Here is a 27,482-nt window from a genome sequence, read left to right on the forward strand (position 1 = left end):
GTTTCTCTAGTGGCATTGTTTCTTTCTAGGGCTTCAAAAATTAGTCCTATGCAATACTATATAATTCCACTTATATAAGGTCCCTGGAATAGACAAATTCATAGCAACAGAAAGTAAAATAGAAGTCACCAGGGATTGAGGGGAGAGAGAAGGGGGGATTATTGTTTAATGGTTTCCAGAGGTTTTATTGGAAATGTTGGAATAGTTAGATGCAGTGGTGGTCACACAGCATTGTGAACATATTTGTGAACTACACACTTAGGAATAGTCAATACTATAAAATTGTTATATGAAAATTTTAAAAATTAATCTTATAAAATAGCACCCAATCCTATATCTCTAGTTTGGATCTTTAGAGCCATTTCCACCTGCCACCTGCACTTGTCACCTGAAGGCCCAAGATGCTTCAAACTCAATACAAAAATAAAGCAAAATCCTTTCTCCATATAACTGAATATCTTTGGAGATTTATTTCTCCCCAGACCAAAGAGCTCAGAAGTTGTTAAAGTATGTAGGTTGTGTTCCATGTCACTTCTGAGTGATCCTAACTGGATCATGTATGTATCTTGCCACTGCCCACTCCCTCACTTTGGGAGCTGGGGTTCTGCTGTGTCTTGGCAGATATTCAGAAAGGAACAGCTTCCTCTTTCTTGCCACACTTTACCGTCCTAACTTGCTCTGTAAGTTTGCCAGGGTTGCCATAACAAAATACAACAGACTGCGTAGCTTAAACAGAAATGTATTTTTTCACTCTTCTGGAGGCTGCAAGTTCAAGATCAAGGTGTCAGCAGATTTGGAGTCTTCTGAGACCTCTCTTCTTGGCCTACAGTTGTCCACCCTCTCCCTCTGTCTTCCCATGGTCTTTTCTCTGTGCTAACATATGCTGGGTATCTGTTTCCTCTCCTCATAAGGACACCAGTAAGATTGGATTAGGGCCCACCCTAATGAATTCATTTTAACTTGGTTTCTTCTATACAGACCCTCTTTCCAAATAGGATCACATTGCAAGGTACTGGGAATTAGGGCTTCAGCATATGCATTTGGGGAGGATACAATTCAGCCTAAAACACTTGCCAATGCATGCAGTGCTCCATGCAAGTCTAACTAACGTGGTATATAAATGAATGTTTAATGCATCTTAGGATGCCTGTCTGGTTTTAGGGCTGGCCTGATTTCCTCATGTCCTTTGCACATGTACATATGTTTTATACACAGATTATTTCTATTACTGACTGTTAATGATGAAAATGAATTTATGTGGATTGTATTTTAAATTCTGAAATATAGGTTCTTATACATACGTTTTATACACAGATTATTTCTATTACTGTTAATGATGAAAATGAATTTATGTGGATTGTATTTTAAATTCTCAAATATAGGTTCTTATCAAATTCTCCAACAACAAACACCTTCTCTTGGGGATTGTCTTCTAATTCACACTACTATCTGCTGGTTCTGTTTTAATAATATTTTTTAGTTCAGCATATTTCTGAACACCAGTCTGCTTTACTTGCTGTATTTGACAGTTCAGATCAGTCTATGTTTACCATGTCAGATAGGCTTAACACTTACTCTGCAAATTATTCTTACAACTTGCTTACAGCTTGTAGACCAATGGAGCTGCATTCTGTTGGAGTTTATACAAATCTGTACAGGGCTTCAGCCTGGGATACCACACAGCAGGGCTGAGATACAAGGTCTCCAATGAACACGCATGTTGTCAGTATACAATTCCTTAATATAGGTTTGTTTGGTCTGTTTCTACCTCTTTTTCTTTGCTTCATAATCAAATTTAAGTGAATGTTAACTGAATTTTCTGTCACTTACTATCATTCTGCCTGCTACCTAATGGAACAATATGTCCTTATGTTCTAGGAAGGCAAATCAATGGGACGATGCTAAGACTAAATTAATTTCAAACTTCATTTGCATTTGTATTGTAAGGCATAAATGTGATTTAATACCTCAAGACCAAATTAGATGCATATGAGAACTGTAATAACAAAAAACATTAAAATGTTTGAATCTGTCCATCTCAAAATTCATCTTGTTCTGATCAATCCCTTACATGCAGGCAGATTTCATTTAAGCCACTTCATCATAATTGGCCATTCGTATATGCAGAGGTTTTAGGCTAATTACCTTTAACATAATCTGAAGAGACTATTAATCTAGCAACTAATGAGATAGCTGGGTTTCAAAATAAGTAATGGTGGAAAATGTCAGTATTAAAGAGGCTATTGCAGACTATTTCTCTGTATCTCTATTGGGCTTTTCTTAATATAACTATGACTAATACAAAATGGAATATCGTGTGGCCATTAAAAAGAATAACAATGAGGACCGTGTCTCAAAATGGGAAATATTTTATATTATAAAGATGTGGAACAAAGAAACAAATGTTGAATGTATATTATCATTACAAAATATTAAGGTGAATAAAAGTTTGTCTGAAGGGAATATATAAACATATTAAAACACTTATTAAGGTGATGAGAATACAGAGAATTTTTTCTTTTATATATTTTAAGAGATGTGTGTATGTTAATTTTTTCAAAGATTTTTTTAAATGCACCTCTTTGCTAATACAAAAATACTTGATTACTTTCTTCTTTAACGAAATGGAAAACTGCAATAGACTAAAATTGAGGCATTCCATATTAATTCAGCAATCCTCCTTTTTCTATTTCTAAACACTTTCCCAAAATAAATATTAAAGGTAAATATTCCTTAGATTTGTTGTTTATTACATAGTTTTTGATATTCAAATTATTTAGGAGTTGCGAAAAATGCTTTCTTTAAAACATAAGATGGATTATCTCAACTAGAGAAATAGATTATCTTAAATCTTCCCAATAAGACATAGAAATCAAGGGAAATGCTTTCAGTTTAAGAAATTGAAGCAGTACCTAACTTGTTAGCCAGTGTTTGGACAAATGCTTAGAACACTTTTAAGCATTAAGATATGCCTGTGTGGGCCAATTTTCTCACACATGCAGTCAACCATCTTGCAATTTAGAAGGCAAACCACCAGATCAATACAAGCCTGTTAGGAATGCTGAGGGAAATTGTTTTTAAATTGCCTCATGTGTTTCCTTTCTTAAAAAAATAATGGAATGTATATGTACAATTCACCTTCCAAATTTATTATATCAATAGAGCAGCTTTATTATAAGAATCCTTTATTTTATTCCTTGACTTTAGCCACAAGGGAATTTCATTGACTCTGCCCTAAGAATATCTTATCATTTTCTTTTTCGGAAGCTCTGCACTCACCTTAACTTTGTTTTTTAATAAACAATCCTCACCCCTTTTTTTTTTTACCTGACTCAATATTCTTTTCCCAAATTACCTTGAAGCATTTGTTTCTTTGAAAATATGGAATATGGTCTATACAATTTATTTGATCTTAATCAATACTGTTTTATAGTATAGCTATAAATTACAGTGGTTAAAACAGATAACATTGAGTGAACATTATTAAATGCTTTACTTGTGTTAATTTAATTATCATAGTCTATGATAGAATTGCTAGTGTTATCTCCACTTTACAGATGGGAAGATTAAGATTTGAAGAATCTGAGTCACTTTCTATGGGCACAGAACCATTTAGTTTTGGAATCAGGGATTGAATGTCCGTGTGCACACACACACACACAGAGGGAGAGAGAGAGAGACTAACCCATATTTATTTTACAACTTACAATTATTTTATACTGAATATATACATGTACATTTTCTTCCCTCAACTAGGTGTAAACTTTCAGATACTTCATTTTAGGAACCATGGTTTCCAAACCTGACTGCTTATAACTTTGAGTGTGTTATTAAAAGTAGAGATTTTGAGTCATATCTCTTGGAGATGTAGCTCCAGATTCTTTAAAACAGAATTCGAGCCTTGTAAACTGTATTTTAGTAAAGTACCATAAATATGTCCACAAGATTATCGTCTTCCTCTGAAAAGTAACAGGGAGGAGAATGTCATCTTTGGCAGGTCATTGAAGCCTTTTTTAAATTAATTTAATTTTTAGTTTTTTTAATTTTTAATTGATGCTGTCTATGTGAGAGCCATGATGAGGGCAAGGACCCATGGAACAATCCTGAATAGTTTCTTTTATTTTCCAAACAATAAAGGCATTCAGATTCAGATTTTTAAAAATAATTGTTGGGGGTAAAATAAAAACAGCCAAGTTCATTGCTATCAGTTTGCTACCCCACAGTCAACAAATATTCATGTCAGACTCTTTAAATGTGTAAATTTCGAAAGAACAAATTTATGGTTGACACAAAAATCTTTAGGGTTTGTGGTAATTCCAGATATGTGCAAAAGTAAGATGGCTTCTTAGAATCCATCAAAACCCTAACTTAGAGAACTGGGTTACCTAGCAAACCATGGTTCTTCCTCTTGCAAGCATGTGGTCTTTGGCAGATTATTCAGTATCTTCTATAAAATGGGGTAGTAATAATACTTAAGGTACAGGATTTTTGCAATTGTAAAATAATACTTATAAAACATTTAAAGCAATACCTGGATACCAGAAAGAATATAAAAAAATATTATCTCTCATTTTTATTATGTTCATTCTTAAAATTATCCCTGCCTTTAAAAAAAAAAAAGACAAAACCCTAACACATCCACTTACTCTAATTCTCACCAGTCCAGGCTACTGAACTGGGTGGAGAGGAGGAATAAGGCAACATCAGCAGCACTCTTTTACAGGATGGTCTAGGTGATAAAGTGTCAGTTGATATAGATTTGACTATATTTATTTATTTGTGTTTGATGTTAATATAGAAGTCTATATGTCTGGTTGCCATTGGAATGTCTAATATAAGTTCTTAGAAGGAAGGTCTGTGTGTTCTGCAAAGTCTAAAAATACAGGGTGTGTTGGGTGTAGGAATTTAGCAATGTAACAGCAGCTCTGTTTTGTTAAGATACTCCATGATTCATTATTGTAATGATGGTAATTATATTTATAGCCACCATGCCTAAAACATTTTAGAACTATACTGTGTAGAATAAAATAATGTAGAATGGGGGAGAACTAAGTGTTTTACAAAATGGAACTTTCCCCAATGATACTTAAGTTATCAGTAAAGAATTGTAGTGCTTCAAGGAGCCTTAAAATATTACTATTCTTTTTAATAATAACCAAAAAAATATTGCTTAAGCTTTCCCAGGGTCTCAGAGTTTGCATGATTCCTAAATACTGATTTATGGTTAAAATAAATCCTCTGTGGGTCACCTGGGTGGCTCAGTCAGTTAGGCATCTGCCTTCAGCTCAGGTCATGATATCAGGGTCCTGGGATTGAGCCCCACTGGGCTCCATGCTCAGCGGGGACTCTCCTTGTCCCTCTGCCCCTCCACCAGCTCATGTGCTCTCTCTCTCTCTCTCTCTCAAATAAATAAATAATCTTTAAAAAAATTAATAAAAAATCCTTTGTGAAGCGCTCTCTCTCTCTCTCTCTCTCTCTCTCTATATATATATATATATCAAATCCCATTTTCCTGATTGTCATAAACTTAAACCAAAAAAATAATACAAGATAACCCTGAGATTGAAAAGGCAAGTCACAGATGCGGAGAAGATATTTACAATGTATATCCCAACAAAGAACTCATGTCAAGACTATAAAAAGAACTCCAACAACAGAAAAAAAAATGAGAAAAACTTGACTGGGCAGTTCACCAAACAGGATATTCATCTGATCAGTAAGCCTATTAAAATGTGCATAACAACATTAATCATTGGGGAAATGTAAGATAAAACTACAATGAGGGGCACCTGGGTGGCTCAGTCGTTAAGCGTCTGCCTTCAGCTCAGGTCATGATCCCAGGGTCCTGGGATCGAGCCCCGGATTGGGCTCCCTGCTCAGTGGGAAGCCTGCTTCTCCCTCTCCCACTCCCTCTGCTTGTGTTCCCTCTCTCTCTGTCAAATAAGTAAATAAAAATCTTAAAAAAAACTACAATGAGAAAATTTTTAAAAATAATAAGATCTCTGCATACCTACTAATAGCTAAAATCAGAGAATGATAACATCAAATTTTACTATGGATGCAGGACAACTGGAATTTATATATTGCTGCTATGTGAGAAAAATAATACAATCATTTTAGAAAACTTTTGCTAGTATCTACTAAAATTAAATATGTTTACCTTATCACCCAGCAATTCCCATATATGGTATAAACATTCAAGAGAAATCAGTGCGAGTGTAGCCATTGTAGAAACAGTACAGAGGTTTCTCAAAAAGTTAAAAATAGAACTGCTTTATGATCCAGCAGTTGCACTATGGGGTATTTACCCAAAGAATACAAAAACTCTAATTCAAAGGGATACATGCACCCTGATGTTCATTGCAGCGTAATCTACAATAGTCAAAGTATAGAAGCAGCCCAAGTGTCCACTGATGATGGATAAAGAGGATGTGGTTAGACATTTGAAAAATTCACTTAAGACTTGTGCACTTTACCCTGTATGATACTTTAAAAAATATTCTCTAGTCTTTGACCAGACAACGTAAATCATTCTATCACACTTCAGCAAAACAAGAGGAAGGACCACTGAAAAGGAAGGACTTTCATATTTGAAATAGACTGACATGTCAAAGTAAGATCAAATTCAGGGTTCTTCCGTGTTGGTTGTTGTATTATGCTTTTATTTAGTAGAGAAAAGTTTATTTGGAATTTGAACAGATTTGTCTATTTTCCCCTGTTCTTTAATTTACTCAGTTGTTTAACTATATAAATATGGTCTCATGATTATTTATTTTATACTTTGAGATTAATCTAACACGACATTATTTACTTTGTTACACCAATTGTTAACGCTTTAGCTATTGGTAGCTTTTTCATTTGGCCTTCTTTGAAATACACTCATCATTGTGGGATTTTTTTTTTTTATGTTTGTATTTGATTGTTTGTTTTTTAGCACTTCTATACTTTCTGTTACTACAAGGTGCTCCAGGAAGAAAAAATTACATTTTTTTAAGTGTTGACAGTAAGCTTGGTAATTTGGAGTACCTTATAAAGGTCAGGGCCATGTCTGATTCCCTTAGGAATGGAGCATTCCTCAATTTAACGCATATGGTCAATACTCCTAATTCAGGCCAGACATATTGCTAAAATAGCTCATTGTAACAACTGCCATAAAGCATCTGGATGGAAATTAGAGATATTAATAACTTAACTGTGTGTCTTAGTTAAGACAGTGTGCTATAAGGAACTGTGATTGATGGAGGAGGAGCTTTAAAAGTCTTGTTTTACATATAGAGAGATATTAATAACTTAATTAAATATGTTCTCTAAGAAAATGTGCTATAAAGAAATGTGATTGATGGAAAAGAGCTTTTAAAAGTTTTGCTTCATTTCTAGACTCACATGATTGCAAGCCAATTTCATGGGAAGAGAGAGGGCTTTTAAATGCAAATAACTTTCTGTCTAATTACATTTTTTTCTTATCAAATGCTTGTTAGAATTTATAGTTTCAATCTGATAGTTGTCACATTGGAGGTAAAAGTTCCAAAGAGAGAGAAAAAATTAATGGATTCCTTTAAGCCATAACAATAATATGAAATTATCCCTGTGGTGTTATAATCAAGGCAGTTACAATAGGTGTACCTGAATATGCAATGCATCATAGAAAAAGTTATTCATATAAATAAAGAACAGCTAACTTGTTTATAAAATATACTTCTAATTATTTTCTAAAATAAAGGGTGAGAGAACAATGAAGAGAAAAAAATGTGTTTGAATCCAGTAACACAGATAAAAGAATTCTCTATTTTATTATTTTTCTTTGAAAATTCTTCTTTTCTCTGAAATCTGACTTATGTTCATTTTCTTCCACCGTATTCTTCCATGCCATTTTACATGTGAAATCATTAACTCAAACAATCAATCTGGTCCTTTTAATGACCTCTCTCTGTCTTCTTTCAACTCATGAACCTTGAGTGGTTCACCTTTTATCTTCATGAAGTTTTTGTATAGAAGGATTCTGAATAATAAAAAACACATTTTTATGCACCAGAGACTTTTTTCTCAAGCTGTTTGCTTTAGAGAGCTTTCTAGGAGTTTGAAGTAAATATCCCCCAATGGGAAAAAATCCCTCCTCTTTGTGAGCACTTTTTTCCACTGTTGAAACTCCATCTTCCTTCTTTCCGTCCCTTCCTTCTCCCTTTCTCCTTTATTCCACTTTCTCTACCTGCGTGCACATTCACTGAGCGTGAACTACATGCGAAACCTTACTGTAGTCCCACCCCCACCACTGCTCTTCATTCAGCACCAGTTAAAATTAACCACAAGTTGTCCTCAGTACAACCACCCATGGAGTCAGCTGAACATTATTTGGGCTTGGATGATGCTACACGAGGTATCTTTCTCTTGTTTTTTGTTGCTATGTTCCCTTTTTGCTTATTACAGCTGTTTTAAATATTTTACCATCCTCCGTGAAGCCCCCCCATTAGAGAATCTTTGCTCTGCTGAACTGACAAGATATTGTTAAAGATGAAATACCTTCTTTTCCATGGTGGACCCCAAATTTTGTGCCCCCTGTATCAGCTAGAATTTTCTTACCTATTCCAAAATAAGGTCAGGTCATTTCATGAAGCAAGATTGAGGAAACTTTTTTTCCTCAGTCTTAGAATCTGTTAGTTTATATAACATATTTTCCCAAAAAAGAATTCAGATCTCAGCTTTTGTTAATACCTCCAATTATTTTTTGCCCTTTTCCCACATTTTTTTAAAGATTTTATTTATTTATTTGACAGAGAGAGAGATAGCGAGAGCAGGAACACAAGCAGGGGGAGTGGGAGAGGGAGAAGCAGGCTTCCAGCCAAGCAGGGAGCCCGATGCAGGGCTCGATCCCAGGACCCTGGGATCATGACCTGAGCTGAAGGCAGACGCTTAACGACTGAGCCACCCATGTGCCCCTTTTCCCACTTTTTAGCAGGATTTCCTTCCTCTGCCCCTCCCCCCTGCCTGTGTGCTTATGTTTTCTCTTTCTCTCTCTTTCAAATAAATAAGTAAAATCTTTAAAAAAACAAAAAACAAAAAACAGTTGGTCCCATATCTCTATTTTGGCCCAAAGAGATAGCACTATGTCTAATCTGGACCACATCTACAGAATGAAATCAAATGTGTAAGTCTAATTCAGAGTTGGCCTGGTTCCAGCAATAAAACAAACAAACAATTCAGGAAAAGGAAAATATGGTCCCTCCAGTCTAAAGCCCAGAAGGCTTAAAAAAGAGTGATTTTCTAATCTAGCCCAGAAACAGATAGAATTTACAATTATAGATTATAGTTAGATTAGAGTCTTCTTTGTATAACCTTTCTTCCACACCCCATTGTCCTCACTTTAATGTGAATAACATTAAGAAAAAAAACATTAAAATGCTTGTCTGGCAGCTGGGTCTTTGTTTCAGAATTCTGGTCAGTAGGTGCAAGTTAGATTGTTCAACACAATGGAGCACAAAAGCAGTAATATTATAGCTAACAAGAGGTAGGTAGTGTGACTTCTTTTCTTCATAAAACAAGATAAAAGGGAGACTAAAACTCTTCCACATTTGAGTTCTAATTTTATATGAAGTATAGTAAAGGAATTGGAAGTTATAAAAGGTAAGACATATATATTTAATTCACATTTACTTAATGTTTAATATATGCCTATGCTAAACTAGGTGCTTGGAATACAAAGTTCCAACACAAAAATAAAACATAATTTCTGGCTTTGAAGAGATATGCAGATTATTAGAATTTATGTGTCTTTGGTTGTGAATTTAAATTGCAATATTGAGCTATATTGTAGATTTTAATGTAAGCATGTGCTTTTCTTCCTGATATGATTAATATCTCTCTTCATATTTGTCTGCCCTTGCCATCTTTAGGAGATCGTCAATTTCAACTGTCGGAAGCTAGTGGCTACCATGCCTCTGTTTGCTAATGCCGATCCCAATTTTGTGACTGCCATGCTGAGCAAGTTGAGATTTGAGGTGTTTCAACCTGGAGATTACATCATACGAGAAGGAGCTGTGGGTAAAAAAATGTATTTCATTCAACATGGCGTTGCTGGTGTCATCACAAAATCCAGTAAAGAAATGAAGCTGACAGACGGCTCTTACTTTGGAGGTTAGTGAACAAGAAAATGCAACTGAGCCAAACATTGCTTTGGTTATGTGTCTTTCTCAGAATTTTGGAGATATCAGAATGTTGATTTGTGGGTTTTGACTATGAACTTGTATTTGAATTCTGATAAAAGTGTCTATAATGGTATGTTTTCACATTCAGTGTCACATGCTCAGTGCGTGTACATTTACTACTGTGTTAGTTGGAGTATCTTTTTACCTTTGCAAACTAGACTGGCTTAAACCAGATGGAAAGTATATTTTTGTGGGAGATGGCTCTCCCCAAGACAGTTTTCAGGAGCGCAGATTTCATTTATTTTGTTGGTCTGCCATCCTCTAGAGTGATTTTCTCATTTATACAAGAGGAAATGGTTCCTCTCCATCATGTTAGACATAGCCCACAGGAGGGGGAGAAGGGGACAGAGGAAGTGAAGAGTGAGCAGCTTCTCTTTAGAGGTGTACCTAAAATTGTCACTATCAGTGCTTATTTACATCCAGTTGGCCAGAATTTAGTTACAAGAGTACCTCTAGGTGTAAGAAAGGCTGAGGAGTGTAGCCTCTAGTGGAGTGGTGTGAAAGTCAGGGTTCTCCAGAGAAACAGAACCAATAGAAGAATATATATACAAAAGGAGAGTTATTATGAGGCATTGGCTTATGCAAATATGAAGGCTGACAAGTCTTGTGATTGGCCATTGAAAAGCTGGAGACCCAGGAAAACTGGTGGTAAAAGCTAGTCTGGCTCCCAAGGTTGGGAACGAGAGGAGTCAAAGGTGTACATCCCAGTCTGAAGGCAGAAGATGAGATGAGATGTTAGCTCAAGATAGGAAAAGAGGGTCAAACTCCCCCCTCCTCCTACTTTTGTTCTTTTCACACCTCCAGTGGTTTGGATGATGCCCACTCACATTGGGGAGGGCCATATACTGAGTCCACTGATCCAAATGCTAATCTTATCTGGAAACACCCTCACAGACACATCCAAAAATTATGTTCAATCTGGACACCCCATGGCCAATCGAGTTGATAACCTAAAACTTACTGTTGTAAGTGGAAATTTGCCTTGCTAAAAACCCTGAAAATTCTAATTGTTTCCAACTTTTTACTATTATCGGATATATATTGATATTTGTGCACGTGTATAAAACTTGCCTAGAAGTTGAATAACTAGGTCAAAAACTATACATATTTTTAAACTGAGATAAACACTAAATTGTTTCTTTGCTGAGACTGCCTGTGTCTACATGCCTTGCCAATTCATTTTGACTTTTGTCCTCTTAATAAGTAAAAATGGCATCCCTTACTTGTTTAGTGTGCATTTCCAGTATTAATATTGAGGTTGAAGTGTTCATAGATTTCTTCATCATTTGTATTTAATTTTTCTGTTTCTATTCTTTGCATATTTTTCTAATATGTTTTTTGCCTTTTTAAAACCAATTATAACAACATTCCTAATGTATTTTTGATAGGCTATAACTATTTTTTTCGAGACTGTTATTTCTTTTCTATCTTTATAACTTTCCTTTCATCATTCTGATCTTCATTTATTGTTGATTTGATATGAACCTGCCTCTCCTTTCCTTTAAGGTGTCAGAGATTTTGTGTTCCTTAGGTGGGTTTTGTACACTGCAAAATTATAAAAATGTTTTCCATCTTTACCTCTATTTTATTTAGTTTTGCATCTTGTTACTATTTTATCATAGTTTGCTATATTTATTATACATACCTCAATTACATTTTTATTTTAGCATTAACCCACCCAGCATATATTTGTGAATATAGTGTGAGGTAAGATTCTGTATTTTTCCCCAAAAGAGATAAGTTCTCCACCATCATATATGGAAGATTTCATCCTTTCTGTAAAACGTTAAAATATTTCTTTAATAATATGCTGATATAATATACACTATGGTGACTATAACAATACTGTATTGCATATTTGAAAGATGCTAAGAAAGTAGATCTTTAAAGCTCTCATCACAAAAAAATCATTTTGTAACTATAAATGGTGACAGATGTTACCTTGACTTATTGTGGTGATCATTTCTCAATATATATAAATATCAAAGTATTATGTTGTTGTCATGAGCATGCTAGGAAAGCACACACATGAGTTGTGTCTTTCCATAATGCCAGCTTTATTCATCATAAAGCAAGGTTAATGTAATTACAAAGCAGGTTCAGGATTCCAAACTCAGTGACATTTCACTCTTTGTTTAACTTTGCTTCTTACTCGTCACACAAAACAAAGCACAAGACGAGTTACACAACAAACAAGATAGTACAGGAAGTAGGAAGTTAAGGAACCAAACATGAAGTCAGTCTGTGAGCACGCAGTTGAGATAAGGCCTCGGTCTGGTCCGGGTCAGCCCTCAGCATGTGCTGCTTATTACGTCCAAGCAGTGGAGGATCTCTGTTCTGTTCAGAGATCAGTCGGGCAGAGCTTCAGTGGCGGCTGCCTTTTTGATGTGGTCAGATGTGAAAGGATCAGTGTCTTGAAAGTGTGATAGTTTGCTGCAAAAATGTTCCTTTTTTAAAGGGATTTAATCTGTCTTGGGCCTTTGCAAATCTCCTCTGGTTCTGCTCATCATCAGTTCTGAGTGTGTCATCAGCTTGTGCTAATTTTGGCGGTATCTGGTCTTAGCTGCAACGCCTTTGGTTCTTGGGTCACTGCTTGACATAAGTCACTGCTTGACGTGGGTGATTCCTGTTATTCTCTGTAGTTGTATCCCTGAAACTAACATACTGTGTCAATTACATCTCAAAAAAAAATGGGGGGAATCCTGGGATGGGGGGATATATATCTCCACTAGATTTTTATATATCAGGAAGAAAACCATATATTCTGTACATTTTCTAGTATACATGCAGAATCACAGAGGGGCTTTAATCATCCTAATCAAAGATGCTTCCAGATAGTGTTGAGACAAAAGTAAAGCAACTACAGAGGAGCCAATATGCTAATATACGGCCATTAGAGGCTCTTTTGCATAGAGGAAAAAATGTTAGAACAAGCAGAAGGGGGACACTATTTTTTCTTCATTTCTTTTCTTAGTTTCTACCAATTCTGTTAAAACATTGGAAACTTAATGATTAATATTAGACCTCCGGTACTACAATATCAGGACTTGGCGAGCTTAATGTTTAAATATTCTTCAACACCAAGAAACTGAAATGTTTTTCTTAGGAAAAGGCAGGAAGTCTGTCTTCAAATATCTGGAGGTTTATCCTGTAAGAGGCAATTCAAATGAAACTCTTTTCCTTTTCATAAGTGAGGTATAGAATAAGTGGTTCTTATTACTTTGTGTTCATCTTTCACAGACTTTATAATATGCCATCTCTTCAGAAGGCTCCTCAGTCAGAATCAATGTCTCCCACCTTTGTTTCTCCATAGTATTTCTCATAGCTTTCCAGGGTCCTGGTCTCAGTTGGCCTCACACTGAAATTAATAGTGTAGTTGCCTGTCTTCCCTCTGATATTCAGTGTGTACGTCAGAATCAGTAGAGTGCTGTTTAAAGCCCAAGATGCTCAGGCCCCACCCATCAGAGATTCTGAATCAGTAAGTCCAGACTGGAGACAAATTTTTATTTGTTCATTAGAGACTCATCAACCAGTATATCTGATTCCCTAAAAAAAAAAAAAAAAAATCAGTAATGATTAAAAAAGTGTTCAAATCAAATTAGTAGTTGAAAAAGGCAATGAATTTCATTTTGTCATATATAAATAAATATATGCTGAGTTTGAGAAGTGTTCTTCAATAACAGCTAAGAAATACTAGGAAAGGCTTTGAATTTTATTAAATGCTTTTTTTTGGAACATATCAAAATAACCATAAGGTTCTTATACATTAGCCTATTGTGGCTGAATAAAATATATCAACTCAAGATAATTAGCTTCCTTGACTTTCCCTCTCACCCATGAAAGATACTTTTGAAGCTTCCAGCTTCCCCTTCTTCCCACTCTTCTTTGTCATGATTCTGTGCTGCCTAGTTAGCCCCTTAGCCTTTTGTGGCAGATTGTTCTAAGGAAGAAGAGATTTGGAAAAGCTAAGACCAAAAAAAAAAAAAGAAAAATCTACTTTAGAAAGCACAGAGCATTATTGTTCAAAAAAAGAAAAAAGAGTAACTGAAAGCCGACGGGGTAAAAAATAAAAGTGTACATGTAGAGGCCAAGTGTGAGGGAAGGTGGTTTAGGAGGGGAAACATTTTTGAGGTCATTAATGCGGGTGTGATAAATATGTAGAAGAAACATCTGGAAAGGACTTTCTGGAAGTGTTATGCATTAAGAGTGTATTTTTACATTTGACATATGTTTTGTCAATTCAAAGGAGCTTTTAATTACTATGTAGTTATATTTGCTAATATGACTAAGGTTTTATACAAACACTGGAACACTTGTCTCCCTGGATTTATCTGGTTACACTATTAGGAAAGTCAGTTACAGTAATGAAGATCCTTGGGTTGAGCCATAAGACCGTTTCTGGGATAAAAACTACTTTGTCCTGATGTATTATTTTTTTTAACACATTGTAGCATCTCTATAAGTTAAATTGGGCTGTTATTTATTGTTTTGGTGGTTATTTTTGTGATCCCCTAGCTAATTTTGGATATCAGGTTTTGTTTACTTCTTGGAGAGAGTCAGAAAACTTTTTTAAAAAATGTATTCTCTATTTTAAGGAGGTTTAAACAATCTAGGCATTACCTGTCACTTGAAGTCATCTTAGGTTTCACAAGTAAAGCACTGTATCTGATTCTCTCTCTTCTATGGTTAATAAGTCCTCCAGCTTTCTACTTCTTTATGAGCAATCATTCAGTTCATCTAATTCAATTGTTCATTATATTGAAAAGCTTAAAAAAATAAAGTCTGATGCCAGAGCCAAAATTATACCTTAGAGTTTCTGATGGAATTGAGAGGAGTAGAGATCCAAACATCAGCATATAAAAACAAAATCCCCAGAAGATTCCAACTAGTTTTCACATTATATGTATATGCATACATAGTTCCCTTTTTATTTTCAATAAACTTTTAATTTTTAATTTTAGAACAATTTTAGATACAAAATGATTGCAAAGATTATACAGAGAATTCCGTATGTCCTATATCCAGTTTCCTATTATTAATATTTACCATTACTGTGATATATTTTTCACAATTAATGAACAATATTGATACATTATTATTAATAAGTACTTGATAAAGCACACACTTTATTCAAATTTTCCTAGTTTTTACCCAATATACTCTTTTCATTCAAGATCCCATTTACTTGTAACGTCCTCTAGTTTACTCTTTTTTTTTTTTAAGATTTATTTATTTATTTTTAAAGAGACTGGGGGGTGGGGAAGGAAGGGGCAGAGGGAGAGAATCCTTCAAGTAGACTCCCCACTGAGTGTGGAGCCTGACACTGAACTCAACCAACTGAGCCACCCAGGTGCCCCAGTTTGTTCTTGGTTTTTAAGGTTTCTTAGGTTTTCCTTGTTTTTGATAAACTTCACAGTTTTAGGAGCATTGGTAAGGTATCTTAGAGAATACATCTCAGTTGGGATTTGCCTGATGATCTCATGATTAGATTGGGGTAAGTTTTTTGGGGAGGAAGATCACAGACATAAAGTGCCATTATCTTCACATCATAGCCAAGGGTATTACTATCAATATGTCTTATCACTGTTGATGTTAACACTGATCACCTGGATTGAGGTAGTGTTTGTCAGGCTTCTCTACTATAAAGTTACCTTTTTTCCCCCTTACTCCATCCTTTTCCGTTTGAGGGATAGTCACTAGGTATAGCCCATGAATAAGGACTGGGGAATAATGTTTCACTTTCTTAAGGGCAGAGTATATACATAAACTATTTGAAATGATTCCTAATGGGAAATTTATTTACTCTTACGTTTAATTATTTATTTATTATGCCCTTTCTTATTTGTCAGTATGGACTGATGGATATTTATTTATAATTTGGTTTATAATCCAATACTACTTTATTTGTTTTTATTTTTTTTAATTCCTGTGTAGTTAATATACAGTGTTGTATTAGTTCTGGGTGTACAATATAGTGATTCCACAATCCCAGATATTACTCAGTGCTCATCTAGATAAGTGTACTCTTAATCCCCTTCACCTATTTCACCCATCCCCCACCCACCTCCCCTCTGGTAAATTATCTGTTTGTTTTCTATGGTTAAGAGTGTTTTTTGGTTTATCTCTCTTTTCCCTTGCTTCTTTGTTTTGTTTCTTAAATTCCACATATAAGTGAAATCAAATGGTATTTTTCTTTTCTCTAACTGACATATTTTGCTTAGTATTATACTCTCCAGCTCCATTCATGTTGTTGCAAATGGCAAGATTTCATTCTTTTTGTGGCTGAATAATATCCCATTGTGTATATACCACATCTTCTTTATCTATTCATCCAGTGATGGACACTTAGCCTGCTTCCATACTTTGGTTATTGTAAATAATGCTGCAAAAAACATAGGGGTGCATATGTCCCTTCGAATTAGGATTTTTGTATTCTTTGGGTAAATACCAGTAATGCACTTACTGGATTGTAGGGTAGTGCTATTTTTAATTTTTCGAGGAACCTCCATACTGTTTTCAACAGTGGCTGTAGCAGTTTGCATTCCCACCAACAGTGCACAAGGGTCCAATACTATTTTATTAATTATGTTGCTCAAATTGTTCCAGCTTTGGCCATTTGGACCTCTTTCAGTTGGCCCCTGTGTACGTTTGAAACACTCCTGTTATTGTGGTTTTGGGGTTTTTTATTTTTGTTCTTTTTTTGTTGAGTTCTTTTTTTTTTTTCTAGCTCTGTAAGATGCTCCTGGAACATTTTGTGTATTCCCGCCCAGTCTTAGATTCAGCCATTTCTGTAAGGATCCCTGGTTCCATTCACTGGAGAGTGGTTTTAGAAACTAAGATTTGGACACCAGATGTACTATTACTACTGGGCTATCATTACTTCTACACCCTCTCAGATGACAAGGCAAAGAGATATATACTCATATACTAACCTCTGTATATACATATGTCTATAAATATTTCTATGTGTATCCATCTGTTAAGCTAACTATGAGTTCATACTGATATTTCCAACTCTAATCCATTACCAAATGGCTTACTTTGACCTTCTTTTCTTATCTATGATACTTCACCCAAGAGTAAGAAATCTGGTTTCCACTGTATATTTACTTAATTGTTCAATTGTAATATTCATGTGTTGTGGTTTTAGAATTGTAAATCTATACATCCATAGGAAATAACTTTATCCCTCTCTCTCTGTCCTAGAAAAAAACATTTGAAAATCTTTTTAAAGAACTAGATTTTGCTTTTATTCCTGATAATTTTTCCTGGTCCTGAAATCTACTTTGTCTGAAATTAATATCGCCACTTTAGCCTCCTTTTTTTTTAAATTTTTTTATTGTGGCAAAATACACAAACATAAAATCTTCCATCTTAACTATTTTTAAGTGCATGGTTTAGTGGTATTAAAGCAGTCATAATGTACTACCAGTACCACCATCCATCTCCAGAACTTTTTTGTCTTGTAAAAATGCAACTTTATAGCTATTAAACAATAAATCCACATTTCCCCCTTCCTCCCAGCCCTTGGCAACCATCATTCTATTTTCTGTCTCTACAGTTTGTTTGGTTTGTTTGGAGATACTCTAAGTATCTCACATAAGTGGAATCATGTAGCATTTATCTTTTTTGTGACTGGCTTATTTCACTTAGCATAATGTCTAACAAGCTCATCCATGTTGTAGTATGTCAGAATATCCTTCCTTTTAAGGCTGAATAACATTTTATTGTATGCCTATATCCCGTTTTATGTATTCATTCATTCATTAACAACTGGGTTGCTTTCACATTTATAGCTATTGTAAATAATGCTGCTACGAACATAGATGTACAAATAGCTCTTTGAGACCCCATTTTCAATTCTTTAAGTACATACTCACAAGTAAAATTGCTGAATCAAATAGTAATTCTGTTTTTTAATTTTTTGAGGAATCTTCATACTGTTTTCCATAGTGGCTGTACCGTTTTATATTCTCACCAACAGTGCACAAGTGTTCCAATTGCTCTGCATTTTCAACATTTGTGATTTCTTTTTTGTTTTTTTGCTAGTTTTTTGTTTTTTTAAAGAACTAGATTTTGCTTTTATTCTTCCTAATAGATATGAGGTGGTATTGTATTATTGTTTTGATTTGCACTTCCCTAATGATTACTGATGTTGAGCATATTTTCATGTTTGTAAGTCATTTGTCTATCTTCTTTGGAAAAATGGCTGTTCAAATCCTTTGCCTATTTTTGAATCAGGTTGTTTAGTGTTGATTTTTAGGAGTTTTCTATATATTTTGGATATTAATCTCTTATCAGATATATGATTTGTAAATATTTTATTTGCCTGTTCACTCTGATAGTTGTATTTTGATGCACAAAATTTTTAAATTTTCATGAAGTCGAATTTGTCTGTTTTCTTTAGTTACCTGTGCCTTTGGTGTACTATCCAAGAAATAATTGCCAAATCCAATACTGTGGAGCTTTCCCTTATGTTTTCTTCTAAGAGTCTTATAATTTTAGGTCTTACATTTAGGTCTTTGGTCCGTTTTTAGTTAATTTTTATATACAGTGAGGTATTGGCTCAACTTCCTTCTTTGCACATGGATGTCAAATTTTCCCAGCACCATTTGTTGAAAAGAATGTCCTTTACTTTTAAATGACCTTGGCATCCTTGTCAAAACTCATTGATCGTATATGCAAGGGTTTATTTCTGTACAACTGTTTAATTTTTTAAAACTATTTCTTAGAGCAGTTTTAGGTTTACCACAAATTGAAAGGAAAGTACAGAGATTTTCCATACGCTCCCTGCCCCCACACATGCTCAGCCTCCACATTATTAATATCACTCACCAGAATGGCACCAAGAATGAACCTACACTGATACATCATAATACCCAAGTCATGATTTACCTTAGGACTCATTTTTGGTATGATATATTTGATGGGTTTAGACAAATGTATATATTCATCACTGTAATATCATACAGAGTATTATCACTGCCCTAAAAAATCCTCTGTGCTTTCCCTATTTATCTCTTCTCTCTCTCTGGAACAATCACTGAACTTTTTATTATCTCCATGGTTTTGCCTGTTCAGGAATGTCATATGTTGTAATAACACAATGGGTAGCCTTTTTAGATTGTCTTCATTTAGTTAGTAATATGCATTTAAGGTTTGTCCATGTCTTTTTATTGTTTGTTTCTTTTTGGTGCTGAATAGTATTCCATTGTCTGAATGTATCACAGTTTATTTATCCATTCACCTAGTAAAAGGCATCTTGGTTGTTTCCAAGTTTTGGCAATTATGAATGAAGCTGCTATAAACATCCACGTTTTTTGTGGACATGTTTTCAACTCCTTTGGGTAAATACCAAGGGTGTGATTACTACATTATATGGTAGGAATATTTTTAGTTTTATAAGAATCTGCCAAACTCTCTTTCAAAGTGGCTATACTATTTTGCATTCCCACCAGCGATGAAAGAGAGTTATTGTGTTACATATGCTCACCAGTATTTATTTTCTGTTGTCAGTGTTCTGGATTTTGGCCATTCTAATAGGTATGTAGTGATATCTTGTTTTAATTTGCATTTCCCTGACGACATATGATGTGGAACATCTGTTCACATGTTTATTCGTCATGTGTATTTCTTCTTTATTGAGGTGTCTGTTAAGGTCTTTGGTCCATTTTTAATCAAGTTATTTTTTTTCTTATTGTTGAGTTTTAAGACTTCCTTGTATATTTTAAATAAAAATTCTTTATCAAATGTGTATTTTGCAAATATTTTCTTCCAGTCTGTGACTTTCTTCTCATTCTTTTGATATTTTCTTTTGCAGAGCAGAAGTTTTTAATTTTAATGAAGTCTAGCTTCCCAACTATTTCTTTTATAGATTGTGTCTTTGGTGTTGTATAAGGAAGGCATCAGCATGCCCAAGGTCATCTAGATTTTTCCTATGTAATCTTCTAGGAGTTTTTAGTCTGTGTTTTATATTTAGGTCTATGAAATATCTTGAGTTAATTTTTGTGAAGGGTATAAAGGCTGTGCCTAGATTAATTTTTTTTTTTTTGCACATGCATGTCCAGTTGTTCCAGCACCATCTGTTGAAGAGACTGTCTTTTCTTCATGTATTAGCCTTACTCCTTTATCAAAGATCATTTGACTGTATCTGTAAAGGTCTGTCTCTGGGCTCTCTGTTTTATTTCACTGGTCTATCTGTCCGTTATTACACCAATACCACACTGTCTTGATTACTGTAGCTTTATAGTAAGTCTTGAAGTCAAGTAGCATCAATCCTCCAACTTTATTGTGTTGCCTGTTGTGGGTCTTTGGCCTCTCCGTATAAACTTAGAATCAATTTGTCAATATCCACAAAATAACTTGCTAGGGTTTTTATTTGGATTGAATTGAATCTATAGATCAAATTGGGAAGAACTGACATCTTGACAGTTTAAGTTTTATCTTCCTGTCCATGTACACAGAATATCTATTTATTTTGTTTTTATTTTATTTTATTAAGAGGGAGTAAGAACTTCTAAGCATGTCAAAACTAAAACTGAAAGCCCTCTTATACTTGTTTAATCTCCTCTAAATCTGTAATATGTGTCTTTTTCTAACACTTCTTTATTTTCTCACTTTTATTTTCTGAATCACTTGCATTAATATTTGCTATTTTCATAGAAAAAGCTTTTTCCTTTCACTAATTTCTAGAATTTTTTTCTTTATGAAATCTTTCATTGTCTTTAGATTTTAGTGTTTTGCTTTAGCTTCTTGAGTGAAAAAAATTAGTATATTTATTTTCAACCATTCCTTGTTGTGATGACTACAATTTGAGTACATATAAATCTGACTATACTGCTTTGGTCAGATTCCATTGCACTTTTTAGATAGTGATTTATTGTTGCTCTTTTTAAAATATTTTTTAAAGTTTATTTACTATTTTTTAAATTAATATCTATACCCAACGTGGGGTTTGAACTCACGACCTCAAGATCAAGAGTCACATGTTCTTCCAACTGAGCCAGCCAGGTGCCTCTATTATTGCTTATTGCTTATTTCTAAAGAGATTGCACTTTCAGTCTGAAGGTATTGCATGAGTTGCCTTTTATTTGTATTTTTAAAATTTTAAATGGAAACATTTGGAGATGGAATGGTGGAGCAAAAACAAACACATATTTGAATAGGAAAATTACAGAATATCAAATTATGTTAATAAATTGTATTGATAATAAATGATGCATAAGAAAGATGATAAGATTAAAGGAAATTTATTTTAAAAAGGAATGAAATGGGGACGCCTGAATGGCTCAGTCGTTAAGCGTCTGCCTTCGGCTCAGGTCATGATCCCAGGGTCCTGGGATCAAGCCCTGCATCTGGCTCTCTGCTCAGCAGGAAGCCTGCCTCTCCCTCTCCCACTCCCCCTGCTTGTGTTCCCTCTCTCACTGTGTCTCTCTCTGTCAAATAAATAAAATCTTTAAAAAAAGGAAAGAAATGTTCTACAATTACTAGACAATTAAAAAAATTAAAATGTAATTCTAAGGGCACCTGGGTAGCTCAGTTGTTAAGCTTCAGGCTCTTGATTTCGGCTCAGGTCATGATCTCAGGGTCGTGAGATCAAGTCCCATGTTGGACTCTGTGCTAGGCATGAAGCCTGCTTGAGATTCTCACCCTCGCTCTGCCCCCCCCCCATTCTCATGCTCTCTCTCTCTCTTTCTCTCTCACTCAAAAAAAAAAAAAATGCAATTCTATACAGAAGATTTTTTCCATTCTCCTACTAATTTCTTAAGACATAAATGATCAGTTCTAAATTTAGCCTTATAAAGTTAACCAATGAAGTCATCCCACAGTTTTCAATAGTTTAACAAATATTCCTCCTATAGTTTATTCCTATAAAAGTCAAATATGTACTTATTCAACCAAACTCACTTCAATAAGAAATTCTGTAAAATAATATTTTGTTTGGGTTCCATGCTTATAGCCACCTTTATATTTTCACTATGGGGACTTAAAGTGACTATTAGTGGACCTCAGAGTACTGAAAGCACAATCTTTTAGTGGATAGTTTATGGGGGAAAAATAGGTCTGCATTACTTTCAATTCTTTTATACATACAGTTGATATTTGTTCAAGTTAAACACCAAAGAAGATAATGAAAGGCAATTAAAACCTAATAATAACAAATCATACTTATTTAGCATGTTAGGGTTTATAATTCCTACCTCTTTAAGTATCTGATACGGAATTTTAAAATGAACAGAAAAGACTCTTGTTTTATACTGATTTTATATTTGCATGGCCGATGGTGGTAACTTCATAGTACAATTAAACAGAAGAGCCGGGATCAACTGAGAGGAACACTCTCTCCACTCTTCTCAAATGTCTGAATTAAATGAACATAATCAGCACACCAAACATTCCAACTGAATGGCAAGCAAAATGGTGAGATATAGAGACTTATTCAAAGAAAGATCAAACTCAGAGTTTTGTATTCTTTGTCTAAATTGATTTATTTCTACAATAATATAGAATATATTTCTAGATCAAATTAATTTTGTTTTGTTTTGTTTTTTTCTGTGTGTGTGTGTGTGTGTGTGTGTGTGTGTGTGTGTGTGTCAAGGTTGGGGAAAGAGTGTTAGATCAACACATGTACCATCTCATCCAGTGTTCTCACCAACAGAGGTCCCAAGTAATGTTCTAGGAGAGACAGTGCAAGAGAATGAACATAGAGTAAGTGCCTAGCACATTCATAGTCCCTTGGGGATACAGTAGTGAACAAAATAGACAAAATTCCCCACAGTCATGTAGCTTGTATTTTATGGGGTACTTAAATTTTAGAAATAAAAATTTAATAAGGAAAACTAAAGTACTGAAATATTAAACTGCATTACCACGTGGTGATAAATGCTTCTAAGAAAATTAAAGCTAGGAGGAAGCATAAGGAATACCTCCTTGCCCGTACAGCCAGTTGGGGAGTAGGTCCAGGCATGTAGGATCGATTACGTGGGAGTCCCAGGCTTCCCATTGGGAGTGATGGTGAGTGAGGACAAAGCACCTGTGAGACCAGTCCTCATGGCTCTGGCCACGTGGATGGTGAGGCAATGAGTTTGGGGTGTTAAAGCAGTGAGGGTCTTGTTTATAGGAAGAGGAGGTTCCTGGACTCCTCTTGACTCTTCCACTGAGGAAAATTTTATAAAATAAGCCTCAGAGGTGTTAAATAACCTGGCCAAGGCCAGTACCTGAAAAGTGACAAAGCCAGGTTTCAAACTCAGCCATAAATCTGAACTTAAAGCCTGTGTTTTGTCTACTGTACCTCACTACCTCCTATGAGAAAGCATGATGGTTGTCCTCTAGAACGTAAACATTAAACATCAGCTAAGCCTTAGCTTCTCTTCAAAGGCGTCCATGGCCCATTTATATGTGCATTTGTTAAACACCTTTGAAATCTGTTCATATGTTCAACTGACCCTCCTATTAAAGTAATCATATTACTAATACATTATCCACTGAGTAAGGTAAAATGTTATTAATATGCCTCATTAAAATTTCAAATAATATATCTTTTATTCAATAATTTATGATTTTAAAGAAAAACATTTGTTTATTGAATATGTATTTCATTATTGTTGGTATCTCTATGTACTCACCTCTTGTCATTCTATACCAAAGTGTTCTCGTTGATTCCATTTCCTTTCTTTCCTTCAAAATATCTCTCATAAGTTCTTCTTATGGTTAGTCGTATGAAACAAACCTACCAGAAGGAAAATAATTCCCATGATTGTTGCCATTATAAATAATTTGGTATTAAGTGCTGCTTAATAATGTCTAATATTTTGCCAGCCTTAAGGAGCCTGCCAGGAACTTTATATAGCTGATGTTTACATTTAGAATTTTTATGTCCAAAATGCATTTGGCCAGATAGTGATCATCTGGCATTTTTATATTTAGAGCCACAGATTTGAAAAACTACAGTCAATCCCTGTCATTGTGACTATTCATGAAGAAGACCGAAGCATCTGTCAATCCATACTTAACAGTTGATTCCACCTCTAGTACATTGTACACTTCTAAAAGCTGATACAGATTTTCTAGAAAGTGTGAAGAAACTGTTGATAGTAAAGTCAAAACTTGATTAGCTCAATTCTTCCATGGTATTTATAAGAAGACCACAGCAGAGGAAAACGATAAATATTCTTGTCAAATTTTTTGTTTTATTGTATTTTGCTTCCTTGTGTGTTCTCTTCTTCTACTAAGCTTATGAAATAATTGTTTTTTTCTTTTTCTTTAAATTTTTTATTGTTATGTTAATCACCATACATGACATCATTAGTTTTTGATGTAGTGTTCCATGATTCATTGTTTGTGCATAACACCCAGTGCTCCACGCAGAATGTGCCCTCTTTAATACCCATCACCAGGCTAACCCATCCCCCCACCCTGAAATAATTGTTTTAATAGTGATAAGACAGATATGACAGACCTTTTTACAGGTTTTAGCCCACCTGGGAGTCTATCTATACCAGATAATGTACAACCACAACTTTGCTAAGTCATCAGGTGAGAGAGATGTTAATCCCCATCTGTATCCTCACATCACAGTTCTATGATTCTATCAAAGTCATGTATACATGCACCAATACATAATAAAGAATTAAATCCAAGTGTCTGAGACACTTAATGAAAATCAGGACAAACATTAAGAAGACATTTTATTTGTGGCGCCTGAGTGGCTCAGTCAGTTAAGTGTCCAACTCTTGATTTTGGCTCAGGTCATGATCTCAGGGTCATGGGATGGAGTCCCACACTGGGCTCCACGCTCAGCACGGTCTGCTGAAATTCTCTCTCTCCCTCTGCCCCTCCCTCCACTCTCGCTCTCTAAAATGAATAAATAAATCTTTAAAAAAAAAGACATTTTATTTTGAAGTCATAATGTCTTTCTCCCTTTACTAAAGTAGAAAAGAAGGAGACATGAAAGAAAAGGAAGGGAAAACAGAAAGGTCCTTGTTACAGGTGCCCCCAAAATAAAAGCACTTTCTGCTTTCATTCATTCTGCAGCTATTCTTTCCACATAGGTCATCTGAATTGTGACCTCTTCCCTCTATATGAAGAAAGTTAATATCCAAATCCTTTAACATAATCTCCAAAACTCTGTACAGTCTGGCCCAACCTATCTTCCTAGTCTCAACTCATATCTTTCCCTCCAGATACCCTTATACTGACCCCCAAGACTGCTAGTTCTTGAGAAAGAAAAGGTTGCCTTTGCAAAGATGATCCCTTTGGTTAAAAAAAATCCTTCACTCTTCAGTCTAATACGTTGCTTCTTGCATTTCTTAAGACACCATTCAAATATTTTTTTTCATCTCCCTTGGCAGATGATTTTTTTCTCTCTGCTTTCATAGCACTTTAACCTTAACCAATCATTGAACTGTTTTCATCATTATTTTGTATGTCAGTCTTTCATATTAAATTATCAATTTTATGAGCTTAGACACTATGGTTTCATCCCATTTCAACACGAGGCACCAAAGCACAGTGATTGAACTATAACACATTCAATAAGAACTTGTACAATGAGTGGATGAATAGACGGGTGGATGGGTGGGCAGATGAATATATTTTCCCTTGTCTCTACTCTTTATTTCTATTCCTTCTGCTACTTTCTCTCCGGCCCAAAAATAAGAAAAGCACTTAAGCATCCCTTTCATGGGGATATTATACTGTGTTAAACTCATTGTCTTGGGGCATCTGGGTGGCTCACTCGTTAAGCTGCCTTCAGCTCAGGTCATGATACCCAGGGTCCTGGGATTGAGCCCTGCATCAGGCTCCCTGCTCCACGGGAAGCCTGCTTCTCCCTCTCCCACTCCCCTTGCTTGTGTTCCTGCTCTCACTGTGTCTCTCTCTGTCAAATAAATAAATAAAATCTTAAAAAAAATAAACTCATTGTCTTTATCTCAAGATAGGAAATCAATGTAAATAATGATAAATTGTAAACTAAATGAAAGAGAAGGCATTATTTATTTCTAAGAAGTGTGTTAATATTTCAATTACTTTCTATCTAATTTTAAATTAATCTTACTATATTAGGGATCAGATAATATGGTTTTAGAATTTAAAGCAACAGAATCAAGAGCAACGTTGTCTAGCAGAACTTCCTGTGGTGAAGGAAATTTTCTCTACTCAAGCTATTCAATAAGATAGCCACTAGCTATATGCAGCCATTGAGCATCTGATGTGAATGTGACTGAGTGATTAAATATTTAATTTTATTCTATTGTAATTAATTTAGATTAAATATAAATAGCTACATGTGACTACTGTTGGATAAAACAGTTCTAGATTACTGTAAGAATGGGGTGAAAGGGATTTACAAGGCAGTTGTATCTAAGATGATATAAAGGGGTGTTATTTGTCCTCTGTTCTTAACTCTAGTCTTCTTGGAAATATTCTAATTTTTCAAAAAAATTTTTATTCCACGCTAAGCCCAAATATCCCTAAGTTCATTTAATACATAAAGGATGCAAATGATATTGCTTTTCTTCCTTTCTTTCCTTCATTCCTCTCATTTTTCCTTCAACAACTATTGAAAATCTTATATGTTCCAGGCAGAATTCCAAGTTTTTGTCATATAGTAGCAAATAAGATAAAACCTTAGCATTCATGGATATTATAGACACCCAATAGGCAAACAATGAATTAATGCATGAAATAATTTCAAGTAGTAGTAGTAGATGCCATGAAAAAAAGGAACAAAGTAGAGTGACAAAAGAACAGTTGAGCATAGACCTTGGTAAAAAGAGACAGCTAATCCATATAAAAGTTTCTGAAGTGGGAACATAGGTGCTAAAACAGAGAGAGAGGTTGAACAACTTACTGGAGGTGAGCTCAAAGTGATGTCCAGAAAAGAGAACTGAAGGACATATGTAGACCATGATGTGTTTATAAGTTGATCATCTTGGAGATGGATCAAGACTCTAACTTAGCTTATGTGGAAAGGTGATGAACAGTGAAGAAGAAGTGAAATGAATGAAGTGGATGTCCTTATGAGATAGAAAAACTGTCAAAGTTAGAGCAATAGAATAAATTGAATTGGAAATACATAAAGTGATGATCTGAATGGAGGTTTAGGAGTTGGTTAAGTTATTGGCGATAATGAGTTCTAAGATATGACCATTGAAATAATGGCTACATAGGAATTTTAAAATGAAAGATTATTAGCGAATTAATCAAAGGATACTGAGGCCAATGTGTTGGACAAAGCATCTTCAAGCATTCCGATGGACACAGTGATGACATGCTTTAAACGTT

At 34.8% G+C, this 27,482-nt stretch overlaps 1 protein-coding gene across 1 annotated transcript in view; it reads left to right on the forward strand.

The window, feature by feature from the left end:
• HCN1 (hyperpolarization activated cyclic nucleotide gated potassium channel 1) overlaps window positions 1-27,482 on the forward strand; it is a 401,226-nt gene that overhangs the window by 345,401 nt on the left and 28,343 nt on the right. The window contains exon 6 of the mRNA XM_028098094.1: window positions 9,888-10,128. Coding sequence (XP_027953895.1) covers window positions 9,888-10,128 — 241 coding nt within the window. The remainder of the gene's footprint in view (window positions 1-9,887; window positions 10,129-27,482) is intronic.

The sequence above is a fragment of the Eumetopias jubatus genome, unplaced genomic scaffold, assembly GCF_037043125.1.
Source record: "Eumetopias jubatus isolate StellerSeaLion01/CBP00866 unplaced genomic scaffold, mEumJub1_p1.0 scaffold_5, whole genome shotgun sequence".
Lineage (NCBI taxonomy): Eukaryota > Metazoa > Chordata > Mammalia > Carnivora > Otariidae > Eumetopias > Eumetopias jubatus.